Source organism: Bradysia coprophila, chromosome X (genome assembly GCF_014529535.1).
Source record: "Bradysia coprophila strain Holo2 chromosome X, BU_Bcop_v1, whole genome shotgun sequence".
NCBI lineage: Eukaryota > Metazoa > Arthropoda > Insecta > Diptera > Sciaridae > Bradysia > Bradysia coprophila.
The window spans coordinates 3824568-3851388 of record NC_050737.1 but is presented as its reverse complement, the minus strand read 5'-3'; the positions used below and the strand labels follow the sequence as shown (position 1 = coordinate 3851388).

Here is a 26821-nt window from a genome sequence, read left to right as displayed (position 1 = left end):
ACACTGAAAATAATGTCTAATTAATAATGATCAAGACACAGTGAATAAGCCATTTGTTTCTTTGTTTCTAATAAAGTATACTGTTAAATATCGTTGCTTAAAATAATTCGAAAGAAACACACGAAAAAAAAAGTATCTATCAAAGGCCGCAAACCAGCAAGCATAACATATTATTGTGTTTACAAATGGTTTAACTAAGACGCGATTGAAAAGATATCAAATTTCAATTAAAACGTTTTGCGCTTTGCATTACATGCTGGACATAATGCTTATGCCATTTGGGTGTATTTGTCGCTGATAATAATTTCGCAGAGATTTTTTTCTTCATTAAAATTAAATCAGATTATTGAACAGTGTCAACATGAATTAAATAAATTGCTTTCATACCTCGGTGTGCACGATGGTATTTTAGAAATTTTGACTGGAAAATGTTTTTTTGGCGAATAGAGCTGTGTTGTTTAGTTGGAAAACGGAGCATTCAATTGGTATTCGTCTTGAAACAGATTGTGGTGAAAATGACATTGTGCATATGGGGGTCGGTATTACTCTGGCGCGTCATCTTTTTTGTGATGTGATTCATTCTGAAACCACTGGGTGAATTTAAGAATTCTTAACTTGACAGTTGTCGCCTTAATATAAGTGTGGTCCATACGATTCGTAACGTTAAAGGTGACAACTGTCAAGTTACGAATTCTTAAATTAACGCAACTACTGTAACTAATAAAATAAGCGGTGAGTTCATCCATGCGTTTTTATATCTAGTAAAATGTACGTTAGAACAAATGAAAGAAAAGATTTTCAATCAAAATCTTGGCAACACGTTTAACAGAAGTAGTAACAGATTCGCGATACGGGTGTCGTTTCTAGCGAGTGAAATTTGAAATTTGAAGAATGAAGTAGAAGAACAGATGGAAAACTGTTTTAGATTGTGCATCCGATTGTATCCCTTGAACTTGATGCGAAGACTGCCAGTGACCTTGAATTGATCTGAGAAACTTTTTGATTACCTTTTTACTTCGTAGAGAATATTCCGAGCCTACACAAAAAAACTCCACTTTTTTAACATCAGTGATTTATATCTACAATGTTACTTGACCGGTACCGAACCATTTAGTCCTGGGGGTTAATAACAATGGACTCATTAGAAAAACAATTTATAACAATTTTTATAATATGAAAAAGTCGATTAAACAAAACATTCCGTTTTTTATCCTAGCTAAAAATAGTATTCAAAAATGAAACCGATTCCAAATAAACAAAATTTGTTAATATTTTATTGTAATGGCCTATATAAAAGCTACCATTATACGTTCTTTCATCGTCTTATAGTCTATGTAGTCAAAACACAAAAAAAAGAAATCACACAATACACACTACAAATTCCAACAATAATCACAACAATACCATTTTCAACTCGTTTTTTTCCTCCTTCTGCTGCATTTTTATTTAAAATTAATGATTAATTAATCATGAGTTAACACTTATTAAAATGGAAAATGATCAATCATTGAGCTCGGTGCAGCTAAGAGAGATAAAACAGAATTATTTCTTTTTTGTTAGACAATAATTTTCAATGATAAATGGTTCGAAACTTAAGAGGCATTTATTTGTTCCACATTTTGTTGGTGCATTGAAGGTGAAATTGGATTTTAAAGGCAATAATAATTTGTGTTTAAAGGTAATAATGGTACGATTTGTGAGTGTTTATAGTTTCTATAATAATTAGAATAAATAGTTGTTTACATCAAACGGATCGAAAGTCGAAAGTACAGTGAGTAAGATGGGAAATGAGAATGTACTTATTGGTGAGTGTTCAATAGGATAGGATCCTGACGATAAAAAATGAGGAAAAGTTAGTCGGGATTCCCAACTGGGGAATTTCAAGCCATGTCAAGTTCAATACCTGTGGACTATAAAATTAATGAAGAATTATCGACCTTCTACGAGTTTTTCTTTGAGTTTTTGAAACAATGAAATGTCACCAATCACAACTCACTATATCAACAAAGGATTTTTAAAAAAAAATTGCGCAAATGAAAATACTCAATGAACTATTGCTTACGAATGTTAAACCTTAGATTAAAAGAAGTAATAGATTCGATAATTATAATGGTGATATATCCATGTCGCCAGTGAAATGGTATTGGAATAAGTGAAAATTTTCATAGTTCCTTAGAGTCAGAGACAGTGGAATTTCAGCATGAATTTACTTCAGTTGCAGCTGATCCACACTTACAATCAATATTGTGTATACTTTTTTATACGGTAAAACCGTGTAGTCGTATAAAGAGTTTTGATTGTTTGTGTGGAAGCTGAGAAACAGCTAAAACATATTATTGCTGAAATTGCACTGCCTCTAACTATACGCTCAAGGAGGCCATATAGCGGTTTATGAATTTTTTTAAAGGACAGCACTACAGTCTCAAGTTTCCATTATTTTCTCTAACTCATTCATACATTAAAATTCATATGCAAGACAATGATGTCACTGTGGACTATGAAAAAATTAAAAATGGTCCAAAAAAAAATTTAAAATCAGAAATGCGAACGAATCTGAGGGTCAGTACTCGCCATTAGTGGTACGACTAGCAGTACATGATCGATACTTAATATTGAGAAGGTGTGGTACTCTGCCATACAAGTGTATGCGAAGAACTGGTCAAAAAATTGAAAATTTAAAATCGGAAGTAACATGGATATCGTGACGTTGCCGAAATCGTACTATTACATCGTGTATGGTAGAAATGCAATTGTTGTAGCTCCTTAGAATTGTAACGCATACTGGAGCTACGCTGTATGTTTAATTTAAGAAGTTTTTTTTTGGAAATAAATGAAAATTGAATTGAAAATTGCAATTCGGTTGAAAGTTGAATTACAGTAAACGACATCTCAAATGTCTCACTGTCAAATTTTTCTGAGAATTTTATTGTGTCATTGCAAATTCACAATGACATTCTCTGAAAAAAATGACAGTGAGACATTTGAGATGTCGTTCACTGTACGTACAATTATGAAAGCACATACAATTTGCGATGAGATTGAAAATTAAATCGGAAAGTAATGGGGTGCGAAAATGGTTTAACTATTACGCTTCTCAGACATTTATTCACTGAGACGAGCGCTTTTGCTATCTTTCGAATTAATAAATTCGTTTATTCAACATGTAGTTCGAAATTGTCTACTAGGTAGTCATTGACAACAAGAGCAAAGCAAAGGAATGACATAGTGCTTTCTAATACTTATGGTGCAAAGTCCAGTGACTTAATCACCATTTGTCATAAGAAAAATTTGAAAAGAAAATCGTTTTTATTTCCAAGGCTTAAAAATTAACCTGTTACGAGTGTTAGATTGATATAAAAAAAAATCCATGAATTAAACGACAGGTTACTCCTTTTATAGAGAATATACTGAAAATATGATTTGAAACTAACTCTTCGAGAAGATTTCCTCGACCGGTTGTTCGTTGTACTAATAAATAGAATGTTTGTTAATCCTATTGAAAATGTAACAAATATTTTTCCTAACATTAATCTAAATACGGGCCGCCCTAAGCCTCCAATCATTGGAGTCCAATGAATGCAATGATTTTACTAAAAAAAATCTCTAAAATAAAATTAACTGAAAATTTTCTCAGACAACAGTCCGTGAGTCCGTGTTTTCGCTTCAGCGCTCGAACGATTTTATGTACAAAAGTTTTGTACCTTCGGAATATTGAATACGAAAGGAAAAATAAAATTGAAAAAGAAACACTGCTCATAGATTTATAATCATCGACCTCTGGAAAAAAAGAAAAAGAAAAATGTAAACACTCACAAATCAGAAAATAACCAAAACGTGAGTCCTTCACAGAATTTAATTAAAAAATCTAACGAATGAAATCGAGGGAAAAAAAAGGTAAAAATAAAATAAAATTCAACGTCTCTTCACTTCTTTGTGCTTTGTGAATGATGATGTTGAAATGCTAAGAAAATCAATTTAGATTTGGAATTGCTTTGCTGCTCTTTGGTTGTATAGATAAATTGTTTTTAACATTTACTGGGTTCTATTGAACCAAAACTGGATGAAAGACTTGATGCGATGCTATTAGATTCCTTTAACTATAAATGCGTGATGGAATGGTAAAGCAAACTGTGCATTTACCACTAAGGTAATGATAATTTCGAATTACGCAGGAAATCTAGACCATATCCATTTCCGTTCAGAAGATCACAAGATTTACTCGTGGTAAAGTCGACGCATAATTGAAGAATTATGTCGATCTATCCTAGGATGTTATTACATAATTTTGGGATTATACGACTCTACATTTGCGAGTAGAAAAACCTCGATGCAAAACTCCTTAATCAATATTCCTTGTACATGATCAAGCATAGTATATTTGGTATCGTTGTAAAGCTGATACTTCAGGCTATCGAATCATATGAGCTACCCTATTGATGTGAAATACTCATACCAGTAAGGTATGGAAGCAGACAAAGTTCGTCGAGGGTAGACTAATAGTGCAATTTCTGAAAATGTAATAGAAAACTTCGATTCACAAATACTTTTTTTGCTATTCGAAAGGGTTCCTAGGTTGCTTCATAAATGCTTCAGCTGTTATTATCCCATGAAGAAATTATCGAGAGCAATAATTTTTACAGTGTGAATCTTAGAATTTGTCCATCTACCAATTCCAATGTAAGTCTTAAGTCCTCACTGTTTCACAAGCCCAGGCTGACGCTGGTGCTGGTTCTCAGAAACAGCACTGGAAATTTTGCTAAAACTTGTTTATAAACTAACACGTTTACTTAAAATTCGTTGAGCCCCACCGTGAGGTAAGATGAATCTATAAATTCCATTCATTCCAGATGACATGACATACGAATGCATTTGAAACATTCCACTTGATTGTGGATGCTGTTTCATGCGATTATAATTGTGGAGTAACCAAAGCTTGGAGCAAGCATACTTCACAAGATACAGACCACTGTACGAGATTGTTAGCAAACTTATCCATTCAGTGTATCGAAATACTGTTGGCTCATCTTTGCTGTTATTCCAGCTTTCTCCTTCTAGACGGCATGGCAGCGGCTTGTATCTGTTTACAAGCCAAAATGGAAAACAAAAATGGTTTCATTGTTCCAACTAGATTTTCAAACCGAACGGAAATGCTTAAATTCCATAATTTGTTTTCATATTGATAACATATATGACAATTTTCGCTGGCGTATGCTAATTTACTCGTTTTTAAATATTCTTTCAAGTAAGTAAATTTCATAATAAATTTAAATTGTAAACGATAAACTGTTGTATGTATTTACATGTAAGTATATATGCTCTTGAGGAAGTTGAACCCAGCAAAAATGCCACCAAACAGTTTTATTTCATTTAAAAAGAAAAAAAAATAATCTTACAAATAACATTTTAACAGAAATTGAAACAAACTTGAGTACTTTCATGGATTGAAATGCAACAATATCCTCCGTTTAGACATCAATTAAAAATACGTTGACTTGAGCTTTATAAATTGTTGCTGTTATACCAATTCCAACAATTCTACATTTTAAACATATTTTACCATCATCGAATGAAACGAACAAAGGTTAACATGTTCTTGAACAACTCAGAACAATGAAGTATTTTAATGGGTACACATTATGGTTTTTAATTTTATGGACGCACATACATTGCCCATTTATTGCATTTCAAAGAGTTTAGGTCATAAAAATTCGATTTTCTTCTGTTAATTGTTATTCGTGTTGTTTAATATTGTTATGTAAAGCGACTGCAGAAAAATTGGCAGTGACTTGTAATCTGTTTAAGAAGGAATTATACGTTAAATGCGATAAAATGTATACAAAGAATAGTTCAGCAGTTCACCGACTAAATACGGTAATGATTGTCTGTTCAGATTATCGGTTTGTTTCGGTTGATCTTTTGTTCAGATTAATTATTCATGTCTATTAATCTCTCGCTTAAATTGGACGAATGAATAGCGGTCGTAGTTCGCATGTCGCCACTAGTGGAAGATAAACCTTGTGTAAATGGTGGCTATAAATCTATATACAAAATCTAGTACTTCATTAGTGTTAAGTCACAGATTGCTATATAAAACATCACTCGTCCACCCGTCTGCACTATTATCCACTATTATCGCATATTGCATAAAAGTTTTATGCTACTAAGTCAATCAATCAGATGGCTTTACACAGTTAAAAGATTAGACCAATTTCTTTCCTTTTCAAATCTAATAAATTTGCATAGCAAAAGCAATTAATAATTTCAACTTAATGACCCAAAAAGTCATAAATTCTCCATGAAATACTTTATTTTGTATCAACAAAACTAATTATCTTTTTCTCAACTCAAATTCAATAAATTAGAAACGGAAAATCGTGCTTTTATTTTGTGTTTATGTTTATTGTATTTCATTCGAAGCGATTAATTAATTTACTTAATTGCAGACATTTAGGAAATTAATTTGTTCGGTGGCACAGTTAGCCTTCCAGCTAAAATGGGACGACCTTTTGGGATGACCCCAGAGGACACTGATGAGAATAATATGGAAGTAAAATTAGTCATCGATAGAGTAAGAGTTGGCACTTTAGTGAACGATAACATTTCAGATCGGAGTAAAATCTCGTCGCTCGATCTGATTTTTATCTAATTTTCTGACCGTGAAGATAGAGATATTTGTGAATTTCGTTGGCGAGGGATTTTCAAAAAGACAATATTCTGAGAATTTTCAAGCATTTACCTATCGTTTGCCAAGAATTTTTTTACTGATTCTGGATGGCGTTCAAAGGATTTTTTTTTCAATTCTCAAATATTTTCCTTTTTTTGATTTGATTTTCTTGAGTCTTTTAAAGATTTTTTGAGGATTTTATTTCGTAAAATTTTGAAGAATTTTCTGAGTATTTTCTTTTGAATGACAAAGGACTTTTTATGATTATTTCCTCCTCGGTGAAAATATATAATTCTTCATAGATGTAAAATGGTTCATAAAGTCGATGGCATTTCGTTTTGGCTTCAGTTACTTGTTATTAGTAGCTTGTCTTTCGTTTTAACAATCGACATCTAAAAATACTTTAAAGCAAGGGGAGCAACCAGTGCCTAATGTTTGGATAATTGGTAAAATTGTTAGCAAATTTAGCAAATATATTTTTCCAAAAATATGTACTGGTTGCTCCCCCTTGTTTTAATTAGTATTTTTGGAAGCAACATATTGTTGACTGTACCAGTACCTGCCGTATCTGCCGTAACAAAAAGGTTAATCAGGACTAATATCAGGTCTGGCTACTTATTTCTTCCTGTTAAGCTTCCTGCTGACAAATCCAATGACGATTCAAGATTCATTGAGATTCATTGAGGCCACCAAATGGCTAAAAAAATAATGGTTAAATGTCTTTCAAGAGCCAAGCCTTAGAATCGTTTTTAAACACATTTTCACATTGTCTGACATTTTAATGACTGGTGCATTTCGCTATTCTAGGTATAAATTGACGGGCAAGAAGATTGTCGATCTAATTTCATTCACAATTTAACACTTTCCATTGCACACAAAAAAAAACCTTAAATACCAAAACGAAAGCAGAATAATCCCACGATTTACAAATTATATTATCGCACTATATTCGCCAATATCCTATTTCGTGAAAAATTATAACGCGCGGCAAAATTTGTACCTCGACCTTACATAAAATGGGATCACTTTCACTTCTGCACATTCACAGCAGAAGACGAAATAAAAAACAACAACACACAGAATGAAGAATCTTAATGTGATAACGAGTATTATAAGAGAAAAAAAGCCGACTACACAAATTATTCACTAACAGATGGTCGTTAAATGTTTATTTTGTGAGATGAGTACGGATATTACCTCTTCGATATTTAATAATATTTATTATGGTGAACAAAAAAAGTTTTAAAATTTTATATTTTAAACGAAATATATCACTCGGTCTGTTTACTCGAAAAATGAGTCTGTATCGTATCGTACGGAATGATCGAAATGTGAATTCACCTGGAATACATATCGTAAATTGGTCATTTTAATTATGTCAAATAATCATATCATGTCTATACATAACGATGTTCAATATAAATGAAGTTATGGTAGGTATTTAAATACAAAATGGAAAAACAAAATACTATAATGCGTACCGACACGTAAACGTGGTCAGTGGTGCGTTCCAAATTCGATGAAAGATAATAAGTTTCATTCAAATAATATTTTTGTGTGCTTTTTTTGATCGATACCGAAAAAGAAGCAAGGATATTGATTATCTTGTCGTATTAATTTGACCTAAAATACCAAAACTTGAATGAATGGAGAGATAGAAAAAAAAAATTACGAATTATTCAATGACACTAATCTACATATGTGTGATCGTAAAATGTGTGATTCAATGTTGTCGATTTATTGTTTTTCAATTTTATTCTTTTGGTGTCATTGTGGGTGGGATAAATGTATTAGGTTCGTATTGTTTCAAATTCAATGTTAGTATGATTATCAAGTGGAAGTTATTGGTCTAGAAACACACTTTTTAATATTTAAAGTTTAAATTCGACGAAACTTTTCAATATTCAATTAATATGAACGAGCTTGTGTTACACTTAAGGGCTTTTTTTCAATGGATATTTTTGGGGATGACTATAATTATAATTACGAAAATAGACCCCGGGTTCTTTACGATCGAATCGAGGTTTGATGACTAAGAAGTGTCGCTTTACATTTATAACTATTATTAAAACAACTCATGCACTGTGTAAGATGGCTTGGGTGCCTTAATTTTCACTAAAAGCTTGATATGTTAGCAAAAAGAATAAAAAGAAAGAGTTGGAAGGCCCGCTGCATGAAGAGAAAGAATCGTGTGTTCAGGCTACACTAAACAAAAATCTAGACATCTAAAATGATTGGTAGCAGTTTAACCATTTTGAGTTAACTAGTTGGAATTCGTCATAGAGAAATCCAACAATTTTCGGCCTCTTGAAATCTAGTTGGCCTGAGTACTGAACCATTAGGACTCCTAATTTGAGAGACATCATATTTTTGAGATCAACTTTCGTACCGAATTGTTAAAAAATTGGTTTGCTTAAATGACAAGTACAGCGAAATTCTGGTAATCAAAGCAAAACTACTTCGACGTTGAAAAGTTTCCTTTTAACCTTTCAGAAACGACAAGTGCTTTGCTGTGCAATCATTAAATCTACTACTTCTGCCCTACAAAGTATCTCCTAATTTTCGATAACCGAATATTCTATTTCATTTGTTTTCTCATTTATTTGACCACATAAAAGACCATATTAACCATAGGTCATCGCTTATTTCTTTCGTTACTGTCGAGAAGAAAAGATAAGCCGTACCTTGTTTAACTTTCTTCATAATATAATAGGTGTTCCAGGAAAGTCTACGTCAAAATATCTAACTTAAAACACACAACGTGGCATCGGTGTGCGAATAGTCTCTTTATAATAATCAAGCTACTTGCACAGTGTGCAAATAGTCTCTTCGATGTACTTTAGCTGTTTGCACAGTGTGCAGCGAGCTTTTTTCTGTGTGTGAGAAGTAATCGACATTTGAAACAAAAGAAGTAATATATCTAAGGTTTTATTGTTGCACCTGCCTTTTGTACAAGGTTATAAAAAATGCAATACAAGAACTTCCTATTATTATGAATAAAAATATTTGTTTTTATCCTAAACTATCACCTACACTAAAATTCGGGCGACAAACATGCCGTAACATATTGGATTCAGTAAGTGTACATTTAATATGTTTCGTCTTTCGTCGAGTTTATATCTAATTTCACAGGCACTGTTTTAGTTTCGAACTAAAAATAACAAAGAAATGTTCAAAGAACCAGATGATCTAACCGATTTCACTGAAAGATTGCTTTAGTTGTTTGAGGAATGGGCTGTCTTACAGTAAGTTTAAGTGGATAATGTCTGTGCTTTGTTGTTGTTGCTGTATTACTTTAGGAAAATACCGACAAAAATATGTTACTCGTTTTGTTGTGTGTTTGACAATGAGTGCATTTAGTCCATATTATTTGCTGGGTTGAACGGAATGTGTAGTTGCTTGAGTTAGAAATATAATAGTGCAAGCAAGAAACGGTTTGATTTTTTTTTCTTTGCCATTGCTGAGACAAATGTTGGCGATTGAAAATTCATACAAATCGTTGTACACATATTTTTGTATATATAGAGAAGTTACAACGTCTATAGATAAAATACAATGGTTTATCTTTAATTTAAATTTACATTTTCCGTTTTTTTTACTCTAAACGACGTTTATTAAACAACACACATGAGGTTAAAACAAAAAGAAAAATTATTTTCGAGCATTGTAATTTATATATAAGCATGCACCATGTTCTTATATATATTTTAATGTGTGTGCTTCTATCTTTAATGCAAAATAAACATGACACATGCTCTCTGCGCAAGAATTTCCAACGACGGTTTTCAGAATTGGACAATCCATACGTATCATTCCTCAGTTCGTTAACCCAATTAGGAAAAATATAAAAATCGGATCTGATAAGGCAGCCATTATTAGGAGAACATATTGATAATCATCGACAACAAGTCTGTACTTGACATCATCATGATTATACAATCAACAAGACCGGTATTTTGCCGTATGATCTCGGTTCGGTATTATTATTATTTTTTGAAGAGGGAAAATGTTTGTCTTTTCTTCAATAAATTGATTTCGATAAGTATAGAGATATATAAGTGTTCTGCTGCCGGGTAGGCTCTATATTGTGTTGATATTGAAAACATTCTGAAAGGTAATAAATGCATCTGCTGCAGTTCGAAAGCTCAAATTAGCAAGTTGGACCACATTCTATTGGATCCTATGTTTACAAAAGACAAATCTGTTTCAGCGGTGAAAGCACATACGTATCGAAATTGTTTGGTTGTAAATATTAGATATGAGGCTTTCAATACGAGCCGCAGTACATAATTTTCTGTAATTTTTAATGTAGAAATTGTCAAAGCCAATCAAACTAGGGTTTCATTTTTAATAAAGCTTCTATGGCCTGCCACCATGCGAAAGTCGACCATTACACAGTAGTTTACCCCCTGAGATTATGATCAATGAAGAATATTTTCGGCTCATTTTCTTATGAAGCAGGTAATAAACCAGAATACGTGATTCATGAATTAGGAAATAGCCTTTCAACAAACTAAACTCTTTTTTGTCTATTTTTGCCATCGGCTCGGATATACAAACTACACTTGTCAAAAAAAACAGTTACTGTAGTCTGTTGCTCAAAAAACACACTTGTGAGTTTACTCTTATCACAAAACTGTTCCTTCCTGGACTACTTTCGCAGCTTCCGTTATAATATATAATATATATATAATATTCTCCCATGAGTGACATGATACAATTACCAAAACATTTCGTGTGTGGTGATATGCTCGTACCCCCTATGGAGCATTTTGAATCCTATCGTGAAAATCATTCTCATTTACAAGTCTCCGTCTTAATTAGGACTTTAATGTTAATAATATTCAGAGCAACTACATCTATCTATGAGTAAATTCTGGAATAATACATAAACGTCAACAGTCGAAAATACAGTAAAATACACAATCGACAGCTATAGCATTCGACTGTACATATACTATACGTCGATACGTTTTGATGATAAATCTTGCGAAATTCTCATACACTCAATTCATAACAAAATAATGCAGTCCTATTATGCCACACAATTGATCTGATAATGATGTGTTAGAACATAATTCAAAAAAACAACATTTTCCCGTTGAAACAAAAACACAATCGAATCCCAGAGCCGTATAACACCACACAATATATATATATATATATATGTGCATTGTAATCGTCTAGGTTCAGTTTTATAATCTGCCAGCAATAATCACCGGTCAATAAATAAATAAATTCATATCTCCGCAATATATTCGCATGGAAAACAAATATTTGCACATGTCTGTGCCAAAGTTTCAATTATATATCCACTGAGTTTACCTACCCAGTTCAAGCTGACTTTTAATAAATTTTATTCTTTGTTACAATTTCATTTGACGGTAATGGTGAGAAGAAATACTTTCTCTTTCATTAGAGCACGTTTTATTAATTCCATCGAATTTTCAGCTTTATACCTTTGGCTTTCGGTTACGTAATAATTTACATTGAAGCTCTGTCTAATCGAGTAAGCAAAAAAAATATATTCAAAAACATAAAGTGGCATATTTGTGTCTGGATGTGGTACAAGACTTTCGAGACGTTGTTATTGTTTCAGTCTAGTCAAGCAAATTATGAGTAGATTTATAAAAAAGAAAGAAATTGCAAAGCATACGAAGTATAATTATCTGCAGTACAAATTATCCGTTTCTTTTCTCTACATATATTTTGAATACATTTTTCAATGATTCAGTTAACAAGTAGTCTTCACATCCCTCCCTATTCTCCTATTAAATGCGATTTTCGCAAAACTCTAATATTTCTTCTGTTATTGCCTATTATTTCAGTTATTGAGAAAACAGTAAAAAAAGGAATGTAAAAAAGTAACAGAAGTGCAAGACAGAGTTCACGTTATCATTTTTCATCTAAATAAGAAATGTCTTAGGATGTTACGCAATGCTAATATTCGAAATTTTAACTTGTACCGGTTAAGTATTTACCTAAGGGACTATTTTTGGGGAAGCAGCTTTCCATATTTTCCTAAATTTCACCCATTTTCTGGAATTTTCTTACAATTTTCTAATTTTCACAAAAATATTTTGAGAAAGTCAATAGGAAGAACAGTGAAATTGTTTTCCCCAAAATAGTCCCTGATTTGAATTCAATCACATACTTCACATCTTCAGTGTCACTAATGAAGAAAAAAAAATCAAAACCTTTCAACTACACTTATTGAGAATGGCAATGGACCAGGAGAAGTGGCGGTCGTGGCGAGGTCTACATCCGGCAGTGCTTCACCGCTTGAGAGTATTTTTAAAGCAATAAAAGTTTTCAAAAATGGGACAATTATCTTATATCGACAGCAACAACAAACAACGAGCATCACGCTTGAGTTTCTTCTATAGCAATATGTATGTTAAAACTAATGAAGTAATAGATTTTGTTGAAACGAATAGAAAATAGTTTTCACAGAAGAACTAATAGAGTTAGTGTGTAAAGGTGATAAAAAAGAATACAAAAAAGAAAATTGTTTTGGCTTCCCTTTAGAGAACTATCTTCATAACATTTACTTCATATCCACATATGAACTGAAAGTTTCAGTTTTTCTCTGATCTCCAAACGAATCAGTTTATAGACCATTCGAGTCGCAAACGCAAATATTCTGATGGCTTCGTTTTACACGGATTGAGACATATTCTAGTCAAACTGTTGAATTTGTTGAGCATTTGTAAAGCCACAGTCAAGTTCTAGACCATTAAACGCTGACTAGTAAATCGAACATTGCTATTCAAAACGATTATTTCGAATAAAGTTGGACTCGCTCTAAATGCAAACATAATGGAAAATCAATACAACAACCATTCGAACAAATCCGTTAAAGACAATCCGATGATAATCGACCATTTGTTCCAGTCTTGGTTTCCACTTGACGTTGTTACGTCAATTATGCGATTATTTGTTATTCGACCAATTATGATGCCACGAATCGAAATGTTATTTTTATTGGAAAATGTAAGGTTTATCGAATCATTTCAAATTGTTTGGTTGTTCGAGCACTCTCTCTTTTCAATCGTATATTTAAAGGCATGTTGTGATTTCCAGACGGCCAGTTTCATGAATTATGATGGACATAGTAGATCAGTATTCGGTGCACACTATGGAAAAGAGTTCAATAATCCACAATTTTAAACATGGAGTTGGATATGAAGTCAAATTAAAATATAATTTAAATTTTAAGATAGAACATAAGGGCACTGGTGGTGGTGTACGAACGATTTTTTTTGTGCGAATCTTTTTCCATCAATGGGCCAATTCATTGATAAACCATTTTTGTTAATCAAATCGCATAGTGATCGCGGTATAATATCAAAATTGTTGATTTGAATTATTCATTGCAAAATGTTTCATCTTGTGATAAAAATTCCACAAACCGGGATTTAACAGTTCGATTATTTCCTGCAAACCATATACAGACAATAACGATACATACCGCACTGAGCCCGTCAATAAATACGATCAGTAGTTTTGTCGTTTATTCGTGTGGCTTTTTTTTCCTCTTCATTTTAATTTTTGTTGATCTTCCCATTATTATCTTTGCTTTGTTTGTTCTGTTGTTCTTGTAAAGACTTTTTTTTTGTTCTTCTCTTCTCTTCGTTCAATTGCAATAAAACGTTTTCTTTGTACACATATATAGCATTATACGATACGAAGCATAAAATTTGATGTGAGATGAGATCTTATAAACAATGTTCGGTACATTATTCTGTTATTGGTCGTATGTGAGTAGAGGCATAAAACAGCAATCCTTTTTGACGATCATATTTTTCAGCTATATGTATAGGAAAATAAGACGGATAAAAAGTCAAAGAATAACTTCTATAATTGAGAGATTGTGAATAGGTAATGGAATATATCGATTTTTGCTTTTTTGCTTTTTATTTTATGTATTTTGTTCATGTGATATTCGATTTGAATAACAATGTTTCGAGACCAATTTAGTTTTGAGCGCAAAAAAAGGTATTTCCAGTTATATGCTACTGCAATTTGTACGTGCATTCCTGCACCGTAAAATAGTAATTTTTTTTTTGTTAAACGTATGCAAACGAGCAAATTTCTTTCTATTATACATTCAATATTCAAACGTCTCGAAGATGGATTATAATATTGAATTTTTGACTTTTATTGTACACAAACAGATTTTCGAAATGTATGCAAACAGAAGCGAAACCTTTTTTTGCTAAAGCAGTAACACTGCAACACCTACACACCGAAAAAAAACAGCCAGTCAAGAAAACAACATCGCATAGACAACATTGTATAAATCACGATAGAATGAAAAAACAAGATTTACATTTATACACCACAACATAATGGCCCCATACCCGTACCGTCTTATGGAGCACACAAAAGAAATAGAAAATATATAAAATAATCCGATTTAATTCCACTATTTTCGCATATTCACAAATCGGTATTATATATTGGAATAAATTTATATTTTATTCATTCTTGTGTATAATGTGTCTCTATAATTAAGTGTTAAATGCAATGGAAATAATACGAAAAATATTGAAGACCTTAACTTAAACTTATGCGCGATGATTTTTTTTTCTTCTCTTCAACTTCCTGGTATTACTGAAATAAGAACATGGTTTGACGATTACGATCAAAAAAATTATAATTTTAACATGATTTTACGTAACTTTTAGTATACAACATTTATCCAGCACAGAGACAGCTGTGTTGTTGTTAACTTTTGTCAAAAAAGATTTTCAAACGTTAAAAGAGTTTCGATTCGATTAAAACATTTACTTGATATCTAGAAGGTCTGGTTTAGCTGATCTAAATTGAATAACACAAGTAGGGAAGTAAATTACTTCAAGTAATGTCCGCCATAAAAGAGGTGACATTCAATCTCAAGAAAGGTAAGATCTATAACTATTTGGCACGTTAAGTAGATTACATTTCATTTACGATATCAACCGTTCGAGAGCCATTCCATTGTTTCTTACTTAAAAATCGACATCGATTAAATAACGATAAATAACAAGACTTCAAGAATAAACGATGACTAATGAAGTCTTATATAGCAAAAAGAATGTTCACAAAAATGAAGTAAAAGATTTGAAAATCTATTGAAAATAATTAGATCAAAATGAAGCAATAGATTTTATAGCAAAACTGCTGATATGATTGCCGTCTGTGAAAGGTTAAGTATCTTTAAAATTCTCGGAAACCACCATACCTTACCATCTGTTATCGACAGCGACACCAAAAAAGCGAATGTCCATTAGCTAATGTTCACTTATACAGCATAAACTATGTTAAAACTAATGAAGTAAAAGATTTTTTTCAACCTGTTGAAAAAAAACAGAAGTAACAGATAACAGACTTCACAACGGTGATAGCCGTCTGTGACAGATTTAGATTAATATTATGTCCTATCGTGTTCTCTTTTAAAGTCCTGAATCACAAAAGTGACGTTTTAACAACGATGTACAGATTGTATTCGACTTTGTTTTATTTCTCTTCTGCCGGTTACCGAATAACACATTTTTTGTGGATGATAACAATTCTTTTTAATTTTCGGCTTAGAAATACTAGAATCGAATTGGATCTGAAATAAAAATTTTGATGTGCACGGGTGAGACACGAACTCACAACCTTCAACTTGCCGGGCTGATGCTCTATCCAATTGAGCTACCGTGGACATTTTTATTTTTAAAATTTATTAAATTGTAATCATTGATTAGAAGATTTTTGAAAATTGCTTTGGTGGTTAAATGGTTATAGGATCAATTTTTGTCAAGGTTGCTATTTTCCACGATTTCCAAATCTTTAATAGTTTTGACTATAGACATAGACGGTGTGTACTACACACTTAGCATATAATTGTGTTCGGTAAACGCGTTGAGTTGATTCAAATGTAAATATCGAATAGGAGTAGAAAGCCATTGAAGCGAGATATAGAATAGAATTGCTGAGTGTGATTAGATAATGTGAGAGTCTTTTCAGGGTGCAACTTGTTATTATAAAAGGCGAATGATAATCCGTAAGACTACAACTAACAAACATAATTCTGAAATTCAACTAATTGAGTGTGAACACGGTTCAACTACAGTCGTCTCATCTCGCGTCCGTTCTCGACAAAACAATGAGAAGATTTTTTTATTTGATCACATAAAAACTGATCAAGTATGGTAAGGAGATCATAAATTTTTTTCCAGACTGAATGGAATCATTTTCTCACTAATTTTTAACAATGACTCATAAAAAATAATAATGCACAAAAGTTGAATTAACGTTTTTAAAATCATAAAACAAAATAAAATTGTAAGAAGAAACAATAAACCACAACATGTCGCGCAAAAAACTCAACCACGCTTTCAAATAAAAATGCAATGGAGCTAATACAAACAATGTACCGAGTAGGTAGAAGATTCATTGCATGAATAATTATCATGTACAACACTCTTTTTTTCGTTGGTTGGTTGGTAACTTTTTTTTTTTTGGTTAATTTACAGTTATAGCAAAATTTGAATTATGAGCGAAACTTATCCGAAAAGTTTTTATAATCTCGCCAGTCGCGGTTATTAATATTGTAAATATTATTTTAAAATTCACCGCACACAGCATTTTTATTATTACTATTTTGCATACAAAATTTATTTCCCTATATTCTAATTTAAAATTTATTTGCATTTCTCAATGGCCTGATCGAATTAACCGTGACAAATGAATTTCATTTTTGTTAATGTTAAAACAATTTTTTTTTTATCAACAGTTAAACTAATCTAATAAGCAAATAGCCCAATTCGAACACAATAAACGTAATTTTTTTAACTTAAATTTTCTGAAGATCCCTTTCTAATTTAACTGATTGAGAGGTTCAATTATTGACGCACGAATTTAAAAGGTGAAAAGTAACCGAATAGACTGATAAAATTACGGTTACTCTCTCCTCTGAGAAATGGACAATGACATGGTTTTGTTAATTGTATCACCAAGTGTTTGGGAACAATGAGCATAATTTCTTAGAGCAATCCATTAAGACCATTAAGAATGCTTCAACAAACATTCGAGGGCCGCAGCTATGGCATGGTCGTAGTTTAATAGACTAAGCCAACTTGTTCAAGTAGCTCTTCACTGAAGAGATGTTAGTGAAAATGTAATTGAGCTGGGCTGGGCCTATTTTCAGTTTTGCCTTAGCCTGAGGTATAGTTGATGGAAATAAAAACCTAAGACCCGCAGCAATTCAGCCGAATTAGGACTCATTTTGCAGAGACAATTTTCTATCAAAATCAATTAAGATTTCCAAAGGTTGTTAATGCGACGCAACGGAAAGGATATACAGTGAGAGAAATAAAATGGTCACATTTGCATCGACTGCAATCCAATTGCAGTGTTATTCATTCCACAAGCGATATTCACTTTATAATACATAATAGCTTTTAGATTGCTTGATCACGTATTGTGACGAGTAGGAATGCAGCACTCTTCCCCACTGGAAAGACACTGGAATGAATTCGGATAGGATTTTGAATTAAAAAAAGAGGGAATAAATACATAAATTGAATTCACGTGTACACTGCACGTGTACAGTGCTACATATTATTCTGATAAAAAGTCATATCTCTGTGACCAACTAAATATTAACCTCATTATAAAAGTCGTTTTATATGTGAAGTGAAAGACAATAACAAATTTATTCACTTTTTGAGCAATTTGTTAATACAGTTACAATATATTATAGCATTGGCAACTCATGGAACAGTTGGTTTTTCTAAGCTGATCTTTATTGAATTGTATTTTATAATAATGTAGTAATCAATAGCATATAGGGACATTCGAAAGGACTCATTTTTTATTCTACGTTCTCATAACATAGGAAGACGAATGTTAAACCAAATGAAGTAATAGATTCTATAGATTTTACATCAAGAACTAGGCGATTTTTTAAATAAAATTACTTGGTGATGCTATTGCCGTTTTAAAACAAGATTTTCGACAGAGAAGACTAAGATGTATCAGTCTTTCCTGGATTTTGTTTACTTTTCAAGTATTCAAAAGATAATGTAATGTGTGCCTGTCAACTGGTTAATATAAGTAGCAGATGACGTCTTTATTTGGATTTTTTTTTGCTAAGTGTGAGGGTAGCTGGGCTGCAACCCAAGGCAGAATATGACTCAATTTCTGGACATGCAGTGAGTAAAATAATTTGAGTTTATTCCACATTTTGGGTAGTCGGTTTTTAAGTCCATTTTGGGAAAAATAAAAAAGGACAGGTCCAATGTATAATTAAAAACATTCGTTCAAGTCTTCGTGCCAATACCACTTGCACAGTGGATCCAGTATTTTCGAAATTAGAAAGTCTCTTTACCGCACATCGCTAAGAATTATCAGTTACAATTCTCTACTATATAGACTTAAATCTATAAAAAAAATGTGATTTGTTGTTTTAAAACATCGCAAATTCAACGTACATCAGACATATAATTCTGCATGAATACATTTGCGGTACCTTGTAAGGACCCATTTCCAGGTGAATGATAGGTGCTATCAATATACCAAATACGAATACGTCTTTCGTTTACCTTTGGTCGAAACAGCAAAATAATATGACACGAAAAATCAATTAATTTCACTTCTAACTGACTTGAACACTTGAAGTAAAAATACTTTCCCAACTGAAACCTGCTATGTTCTCAATTAGGAAATAATAATTCATCAAGGTTAAGCGAATAAATAAATAAAAAAAATGTTAACCGTCTCAGACACGAAAGAGGTATTGTTTCCTTTTTACTACGGAATAACTTTAGTTGGCTGGATTGTCCTATGAATGGTAATGAATGGTAGCTTATAGAGTCGCCGCAACCACCTGGTTTTTATTTTCTGAAATTCGCATTGGATCTAAAGCTGGATTTTTTCCATCTTTTTTTTTCATGGTCACCATTCCTATAATAGTTCAGCTCAGTTGACTTTAATTGATTTTAAGTTAGCATTAATATGCATGAGTTCACTAATTTTCTATTGTTGTTATTCGTTGATTTTATTTTTAACACTACGGCTCAGATGAATTTAATTCTTATTTGTTTTTTGTTCACGGTGAAACTGAAGAGAGTAAAATGCTGTTGTTATAATATACCCTTCAGCATGTTTGTTTACTGAATAAATGAATTTTTATGAATAATGATTAGTCACCACCTTAAAAACAACCACAGTCGATAAAACGGTGTGCCTTCAATGTTTGAGATAGAAGTCACTTTAGCTGTGGAAAAGGATTATTACTGCAGTGCAGTAACGGTAGATAAATTTAGATTCAACAGACAGACAACAGGAAGCTTTTTAAACTAATTAATTGACAAACTGATGAGTTATCGACAGCGACGACATTAATAAGCGGCGATGTGTAGTCAAATTATGTGTCAAACTAATGATATGCGAGATTTTGTATCAAACATTGTCCAATACTTTAAACAAATGAAGTAAAAGATTTAGTTCATCAAGAGATAACGTAAAGAGCATAGTTGCAATCATTCGTACATGTAGAAGAAATAAAAAGAGAGAATTTATGTGAAACGAATGAAACTATGAAAGCAAATGGAACCCACGAAAAGTAAATTCTTATTTTGAGCATACAACCAAAATGAAAGTGGATAGAGGTCTACGCACTCCATAGAAACGTTACATATGAAGATTCAATAAATCCACCATTCGTTAATGCAATTTTCTTTTTATCACAAAACTCTGAATAATCTTGGGACATGTGTAATACTGAATTGATTTCAGATTTTTTAACGACGAACGTGATATTCTTCTAATTACCATCAATTGTTGTGAGTTTTTTTTACGAAGATTTTAAAATGTTCTTTTAAAACCAGGTCAGCTAGAATGCTATCGGATTTTATAGGCACACGTAGAGCTGCATTTATAAAGTATAGATTGTTTTTTGATTCTATTAAGTCATACAATCAGGGTTGACTGGCTAACAAAACGTGCTTCGGGCGTTCCACTTTAAGTCGACAAATGAATTTCCACTTCGGAACTGCTGACACATTGCATTCACTAAATTTGAAAATTGTTTCGTGTCGCTAAGGAAAACAAAAATTTTTGAACTTGAAATAGTTGGAAATACTTTACGAAAGAAATTCGTTAATTGAAATTACTAAACCCTGATTATCTGGACGAACATTTCGTGGACTAAACCATTTTCTGGGTCATAGTTACGGAGCTGGACAATACGTAACACTGTCAAAACAACATAAACTCCGATTATGTATGCGCAAAAATTTGAATAACATCAACACATGATTAATGTGCGCTAGCGGTTAAATAAATTGCTATAATAATAAAACATTATCTTCAATTGAAGGTCGAACTCTATTGTGGTGTATCCTGTACATAATATCCTTACCGCATACTGTATACAATGCGTATCATTTACAACCAGGAGACAAATCAAGGACAATTTTCCCATGATATAAATATATTTATAAAAAAAATTAGAAATAACTCATAACCCCCATAAATAAAATCGTAACAACATACCTGCTCCAAATCATATTGTTATAATGTCGCGTGCTACGCTTTGTATATGTAACGTCATAAAATCCAATTCACAACCATATCACGATTCGTTGTTGATGAATGAAACACAATCTCATTAAAAATTAAAATCTGTGTTTTAATAATAAGGGTTCAGTTAACCCATTTTGATGAGTTAAATGCCGTACACACATTATATATCATTAATGTCCAATATATTGTGTATGATAGTTGTCCTATTTGCCGGGTCACCCGTTTAGTAGTTCTGTAAAAAAAAATCATATAAATTGTTATCTTCATTAAATATACCGAATGTGTTCAAGGTTTCAAAACAGTCAGTGATTTAATTGCATGGTGAGCAAATGAAAGCAAAATTGTAGATAACAGCTGTTGGGTGAATCAGGGCGATAATTGGAGTGATATGAATGAAAGTGACATGGTTAACATTCACATGAGGATTTTTTGACAGATGTTTTGTTTATCAAATGTGGCAATTGTTTTAAATGTTATTAGGGCCATTGAAACCTTTCACAGACTCCTATTTCATCTGTTTTCGAATGCGACGATATACTACAAAGAGGTATGTTAAAAATAATGAAGTAATAGACTTTGTGTTAATCTAGCGATAATGTTTAGATCAAAATGCGTAACAGACCTTTTATATTTGCACTTGTATTTAAGACCTATATGATAAGATTACCACTTGGAAAAGGTAGTCAACAATGTGAGAGTTTCATCGACCAGATTCTTAAATTTGAAATTTTATCAATAAAAAATTCTAAAACTAGTCACCGACTACTGTTGTATGACTATATGCATTTTTAAGCAATGAAAATAAAATTCGAATTATAGACGTGCACAAAGAATTGATACCTAGATGGCGTTGCTTTGGCCCACCAGACACTGTCCCAACTAAATATCCTCTATAATTGCCTGAAATTCTTCTAATATTTTCGAGGGGTGACTCACTTCTAGATTAAATGGATTAAATGGATTAAATGGTATTAAATGGATTTAATGGATTAAATGGAATAAAAAATGGATTAAATGGATTAAATAGGAAAAAAGTTCATTTTACCAAATACTGTAAAAGTCTTAAAAACTGCTGATTTTGATCGAACCACGTACTACAACTCATACTACAATGTTAAAAAGCGAAAAAATCCACTTTTAGGAGTTTTTGGTGTAAAGTGGATTAAATGGATTAAATGGATTAAATAAATTTAATACCATTTTTAACAAAAAAAAAATTCCTATACCTCACGAGTACTTAAACGAGCTGGGGATCGTGCAAATCTATTTTTCGCAATTACTTTACAAATTTTTCAGGTGGATAGCCTAATTATTTCGGTAAAACTAAAAATTTTTTTTTGGATTAAATGGATTAAATGGATTAAATTGAAGTGCGTCACCCCTCGAATATTTTAAATTTTCTCCATATTTAATGATTTTGATAAGAAATTAATGTCTGTTGGATAGCATTACTTAAACGTACAAACAAGAAATGTGTCACAGAACAATATCAATCTGTTTCATCGAATATAACATTTTTATTGTTTTAACCATTTCAACATGTTAATGGAATTGTGAGCAATCAAGTTTCATATGGCAAGGTTTGTGTTGACCGTCGATCTTACACGGGAACAAAAAGTTTTTGAAAATTCTCTGCTTGCAATTAATTTCAACCAAATCTGTTAAGTGACCCTGACCTATCATGCAACACACACATACACACAGTCGCCCTCACGCTGGTATCGCACATAGTTCACTTGTTCATATTGAGATCTTGTTCAACCAACATACGCTCTTCAATAATAGTAGATTACATACTTGTGCGGAAAATCATTGTTTTGAAGAGTGTGGAGTTTGTATACTGAGCCGAAGGCGACGACACGAGTCAAAACAACGATTTCCGCACAATTATGTAAGTTATTTTGCCTCTTAAGCGCGGCGAAAATGAATTTTTCTTTTGCGGGCCCCCTGCGAAAAATGAATTTTCACAGCACATAGGAGGTAAATTAGTTTAAAAGAAACAAACTTAGACACAAATTCGGTTGACATCACGCCCGCACGTTAGAAAGTCCACTATCAAAAATGTTTACAAAAAATGTGTGACTTGCTTGTCTTTGCCTTAATACCTAAGAATTAAAATATCGAAATCTTACGGGGTACTGACGATGACTAGCACCAACGCACTTCAAGCAATAGTTTTATTAATGACAGCTGCCAAATAGAGTACTATTTTGTATGAAATTTTATCCCCACTGTTTTTACAGTGTAAAATTTTGTATGGAGCGCTGAGCCAGCTCTGACTCCGGGGAATGTGGGATATTGGGCTAATGAGATGTTTTTCTGGTCCGGAAGGCGGAGCACTGTCAAGTTTTTAGTACCCTATTTAGAGTACCACTTTTGCTTGAAGTGCGTTGCTAGCACTCAATTTTGGAGTGAACTAACGTTTGATAGAATAACTTCCGCCTATGGAGTTTGAAAAAAAAAGCAATATTCAATTAGGTAACACCAAATTATTGAGCAACAGGCGAATTCGTTGAGCTGAATCTATTTAATATTCGTTAACTTTATCGATTAAATTTAAATTAAGTAAGATGTCATGCGGTTTTATTGGTTTTGAATGGAAATGTGGCTTTACATTAAATTCTATGCAAATAATTGCTAAACGAAAAGAAATAAATTTCGATATCAACGGAGTAATTTATTGTTTTCTGAAACGATAATAATTTCAATGAAATTCGATTTATAATTAAAAGTCATTATTATTGACACAACGAGCGCATGTTTTCTATCGTTTCACAAACACATAATAAGTATAATGATGAGCAATTATAATAGAAGAATTTCAGATCGTATTTACGAATTTACCAAATAAATATTTAAAGAAAAATTATTTTTCAACGAGAAGAACACAAAATAAAACCGAATTAAAACAAAATCATTAAAATACAATCTAAATTCAGGTTTTCGGATCAATATTTATTTCCATTTCTTTGGTATTACAATATTATTTACCAAGGTCGTTATAATTTTTTTTCTTTTGTTTTTTTTCCTTCATCTTCATCTTCTTTTTCATTATGGTATAATACCATCGGCATCAAGTATGCGAATGGTATAATGTCATAAATCATTTTAACGATAAGAAATTTGAGTTTCGAATCCGTGAAACGTGCAGCAAAAATTCGAAATAATTGATTGTTGAGCAATGAAATATTTTCGCGGTAAATGACGGTGACTTTATATGGCAAAAAAAAAAACAGAAACAGCATCTGAAACTTATATTATATCCGTGATAGAAAGTCAAGGATGGTTTTTTTTTCTAGTTTTTGTTACTACAGCTCTGGTGCGTAGAAATTATTTATTCCCAAAAGATATCAACAGTTTTGATGACAAGCTAGTGTTGATGATGATTTCTTTACAAATTTGCTTACATCTGTAAGAATAATCCAAGAAATAGAGCCTGCAACACGACCGAGAAAATGGAAAATGCTAGAAACGGCAAGTCATTTGTTGTCGACAGCATGTACAAAATAAGCAACAGTATTTGTCTATCGTATTCTTATAACAGCAAAATGTGTGCTTCAATTTTTGAAGTAATAGATGTTACTAAGTGGTACATTCACACACCGAAGTAGTAAACTTAACATGTTATGCGATCCTATTTTAACAATTACATGCGTTCGACATTCCCATATACCGACGACGTGATTTTACAGCAATCACAATTAGAATCATTATTTTAATTACAAATAATACCATGCCAGCTAATTAATGTTGACACAATAGAAATGTCAGAATATTATAAATATTGATTTTAACAGTTAAATTTCCTTTTTTTTATTGTTGTCCACAGCATATGTTGACATAGTTTACATAGGGGTTGACTACACTCAAGTAGCACACATATGACGGCACCAGTGTATAACACATGTCGTATGTTGTTCGGAAATGCAGACCATTAGGTCAAATCAGCTGTAATCAAATTGAACGTGGTGGCGAGTTTGAAAATCACGTTGAATTGCAAAAGGTGACAATTTGTGGCGACTTATGTTTACATAAAAAGTGAAAGATGTAATTGAGGGAATTGTAAAAATCGATCTTTTACCCAACAATTGACGTGCAAATTCCAATGCAACTGAATACAAGAAGCAAAGTTTTGCAAACGCACTCATATTCATACTTTTGCGACATTAATTATGAGTCCGTTCAATATGAATGGATCCATCGGTCATACCTTATCTCCGTTTCATTTCAAATCCCTCCAACTGGATTTTAGTAAAACTAATCGATCTATTGAACGAATCTGCATTCATATTAAGTTAAAGTTCAGCGTCACTGCAAGCTAACATTAGTCTCACACAATTAGTTCCAGTGACATAACATAATCCGTAAATGGACGGAAGATATCTAATAATGCGCCCAGTGCCCTTCTACCACGTCACGTCGAGACCAATTTTGTCTCGTTTTTTTTCTTCGTTATAATGAATCTTATAAATAAAATCAGAAACATTTTGTTAAAGCGATGGTGGTGATTGATTGAGATCACAACAAGGCACTATACGATCTGTGTGTCGTGACACCCACATTTTGTATAAAACGCACAATGAACTAATTAAGTAAAGATTTATCTGAAACTTGAATGGTTTTTCGTGTTCGAACAAATTTTTATAAACTATTGTGGAACATTATTAGCGTTCAAGAGGAAAAATCTTTTTTTTATGAATTTTGAATCTAAGAAATATATCTGATGCAGCAGCAGCGTACTATTCTATTAAAGGTTTGTTGTATTACAATAACTTCGTAATTAATTTTTATTATTTAAGAGTTAGTTACACAAGGCTTCGTGAAACGCGCATACATAATGAGTTCATGCAGTCCCAAAAGTAATTTTAAAGTTTGTAATGTTTGTGAGAATCCATCTTCACCTCCTGGCTTAATAGTAAAGGTACAAACACATAATAAAAGGTAAAATGGGACCCAAAGGCACTAATATGTATGCAAGGTCAACACGGATTAAAATGATTCTTATTCGATCAGATCCGAATTAACCTGGAACCTGACCTGATTTACCTAAACTGTATACGATTTGTAGAGCTCAGGTCCAGTTATAAAGCAGGTATACCATGCAAATTGGGTAAGATCTGGTCGGTCCCAGCTTTAATACAATTTTTCTTCATTAACAGCAATATCAGGTATGTCTGTAAAACTTGTCATATGTTATTGGCAAAGAAGACAGACATAAACGATGAAGCCTACATAAGTCTTCATATATAAGGCAAAGTGCGGGTTAAAACAAATGAAGTAAGAGATTTTGTACCAACTAGTAACAGTGGATGTAGTAGATTTATTGATTAAACCATGGCATTTTTAACGTTAAATAGAATTTTACCATTAGATTTCCATTATTGGTCAGTTTAAGACAAATTATTATAAATAACCTTTTTATTCAACCAGTTTACCTTCTTTGTAGCTCCTACCGTTTTAAGATTCATTTCACTATGTAAATAATAACTAAAATTCACCTCAAATCTGTTCACTAGCTTGATTGAGTGAAGTAGGTTATAATTTAGCTTTTCAATGGAAAAGTATACACCAGAATGAAATGCACTTTTTCATCAGATA

General features: G+C 32.2%; 1 protein-coding gene across 4 annotated transcripts in view; it reads right to left on the bottom strand.

Moving 5' to 3' along the window:
* The window catches only part of LOC119083755 (cadherin-86C), a 106879-nt gene that overhangs the window by 53788 nt on the left and 26270 nt on the right, over positions 1-26821 (bottom strand). For all 4 annotated transcript variants that reach the window (XM_037193539.1, XM_037193555.1, XM_037193564.1 and 1 more), the window contains exon 2: positions 21194-21455. In XM_037193539.1, coding sequence (XP_037049434.1) covers positions 21194-21207 — 14 coding nt within the window. In that variant the 5' untranslated portion in view covers positions 21208-21455. The remainder of the gene's footprint in view (positions 1-21193; positions 21456-26821) is intronic.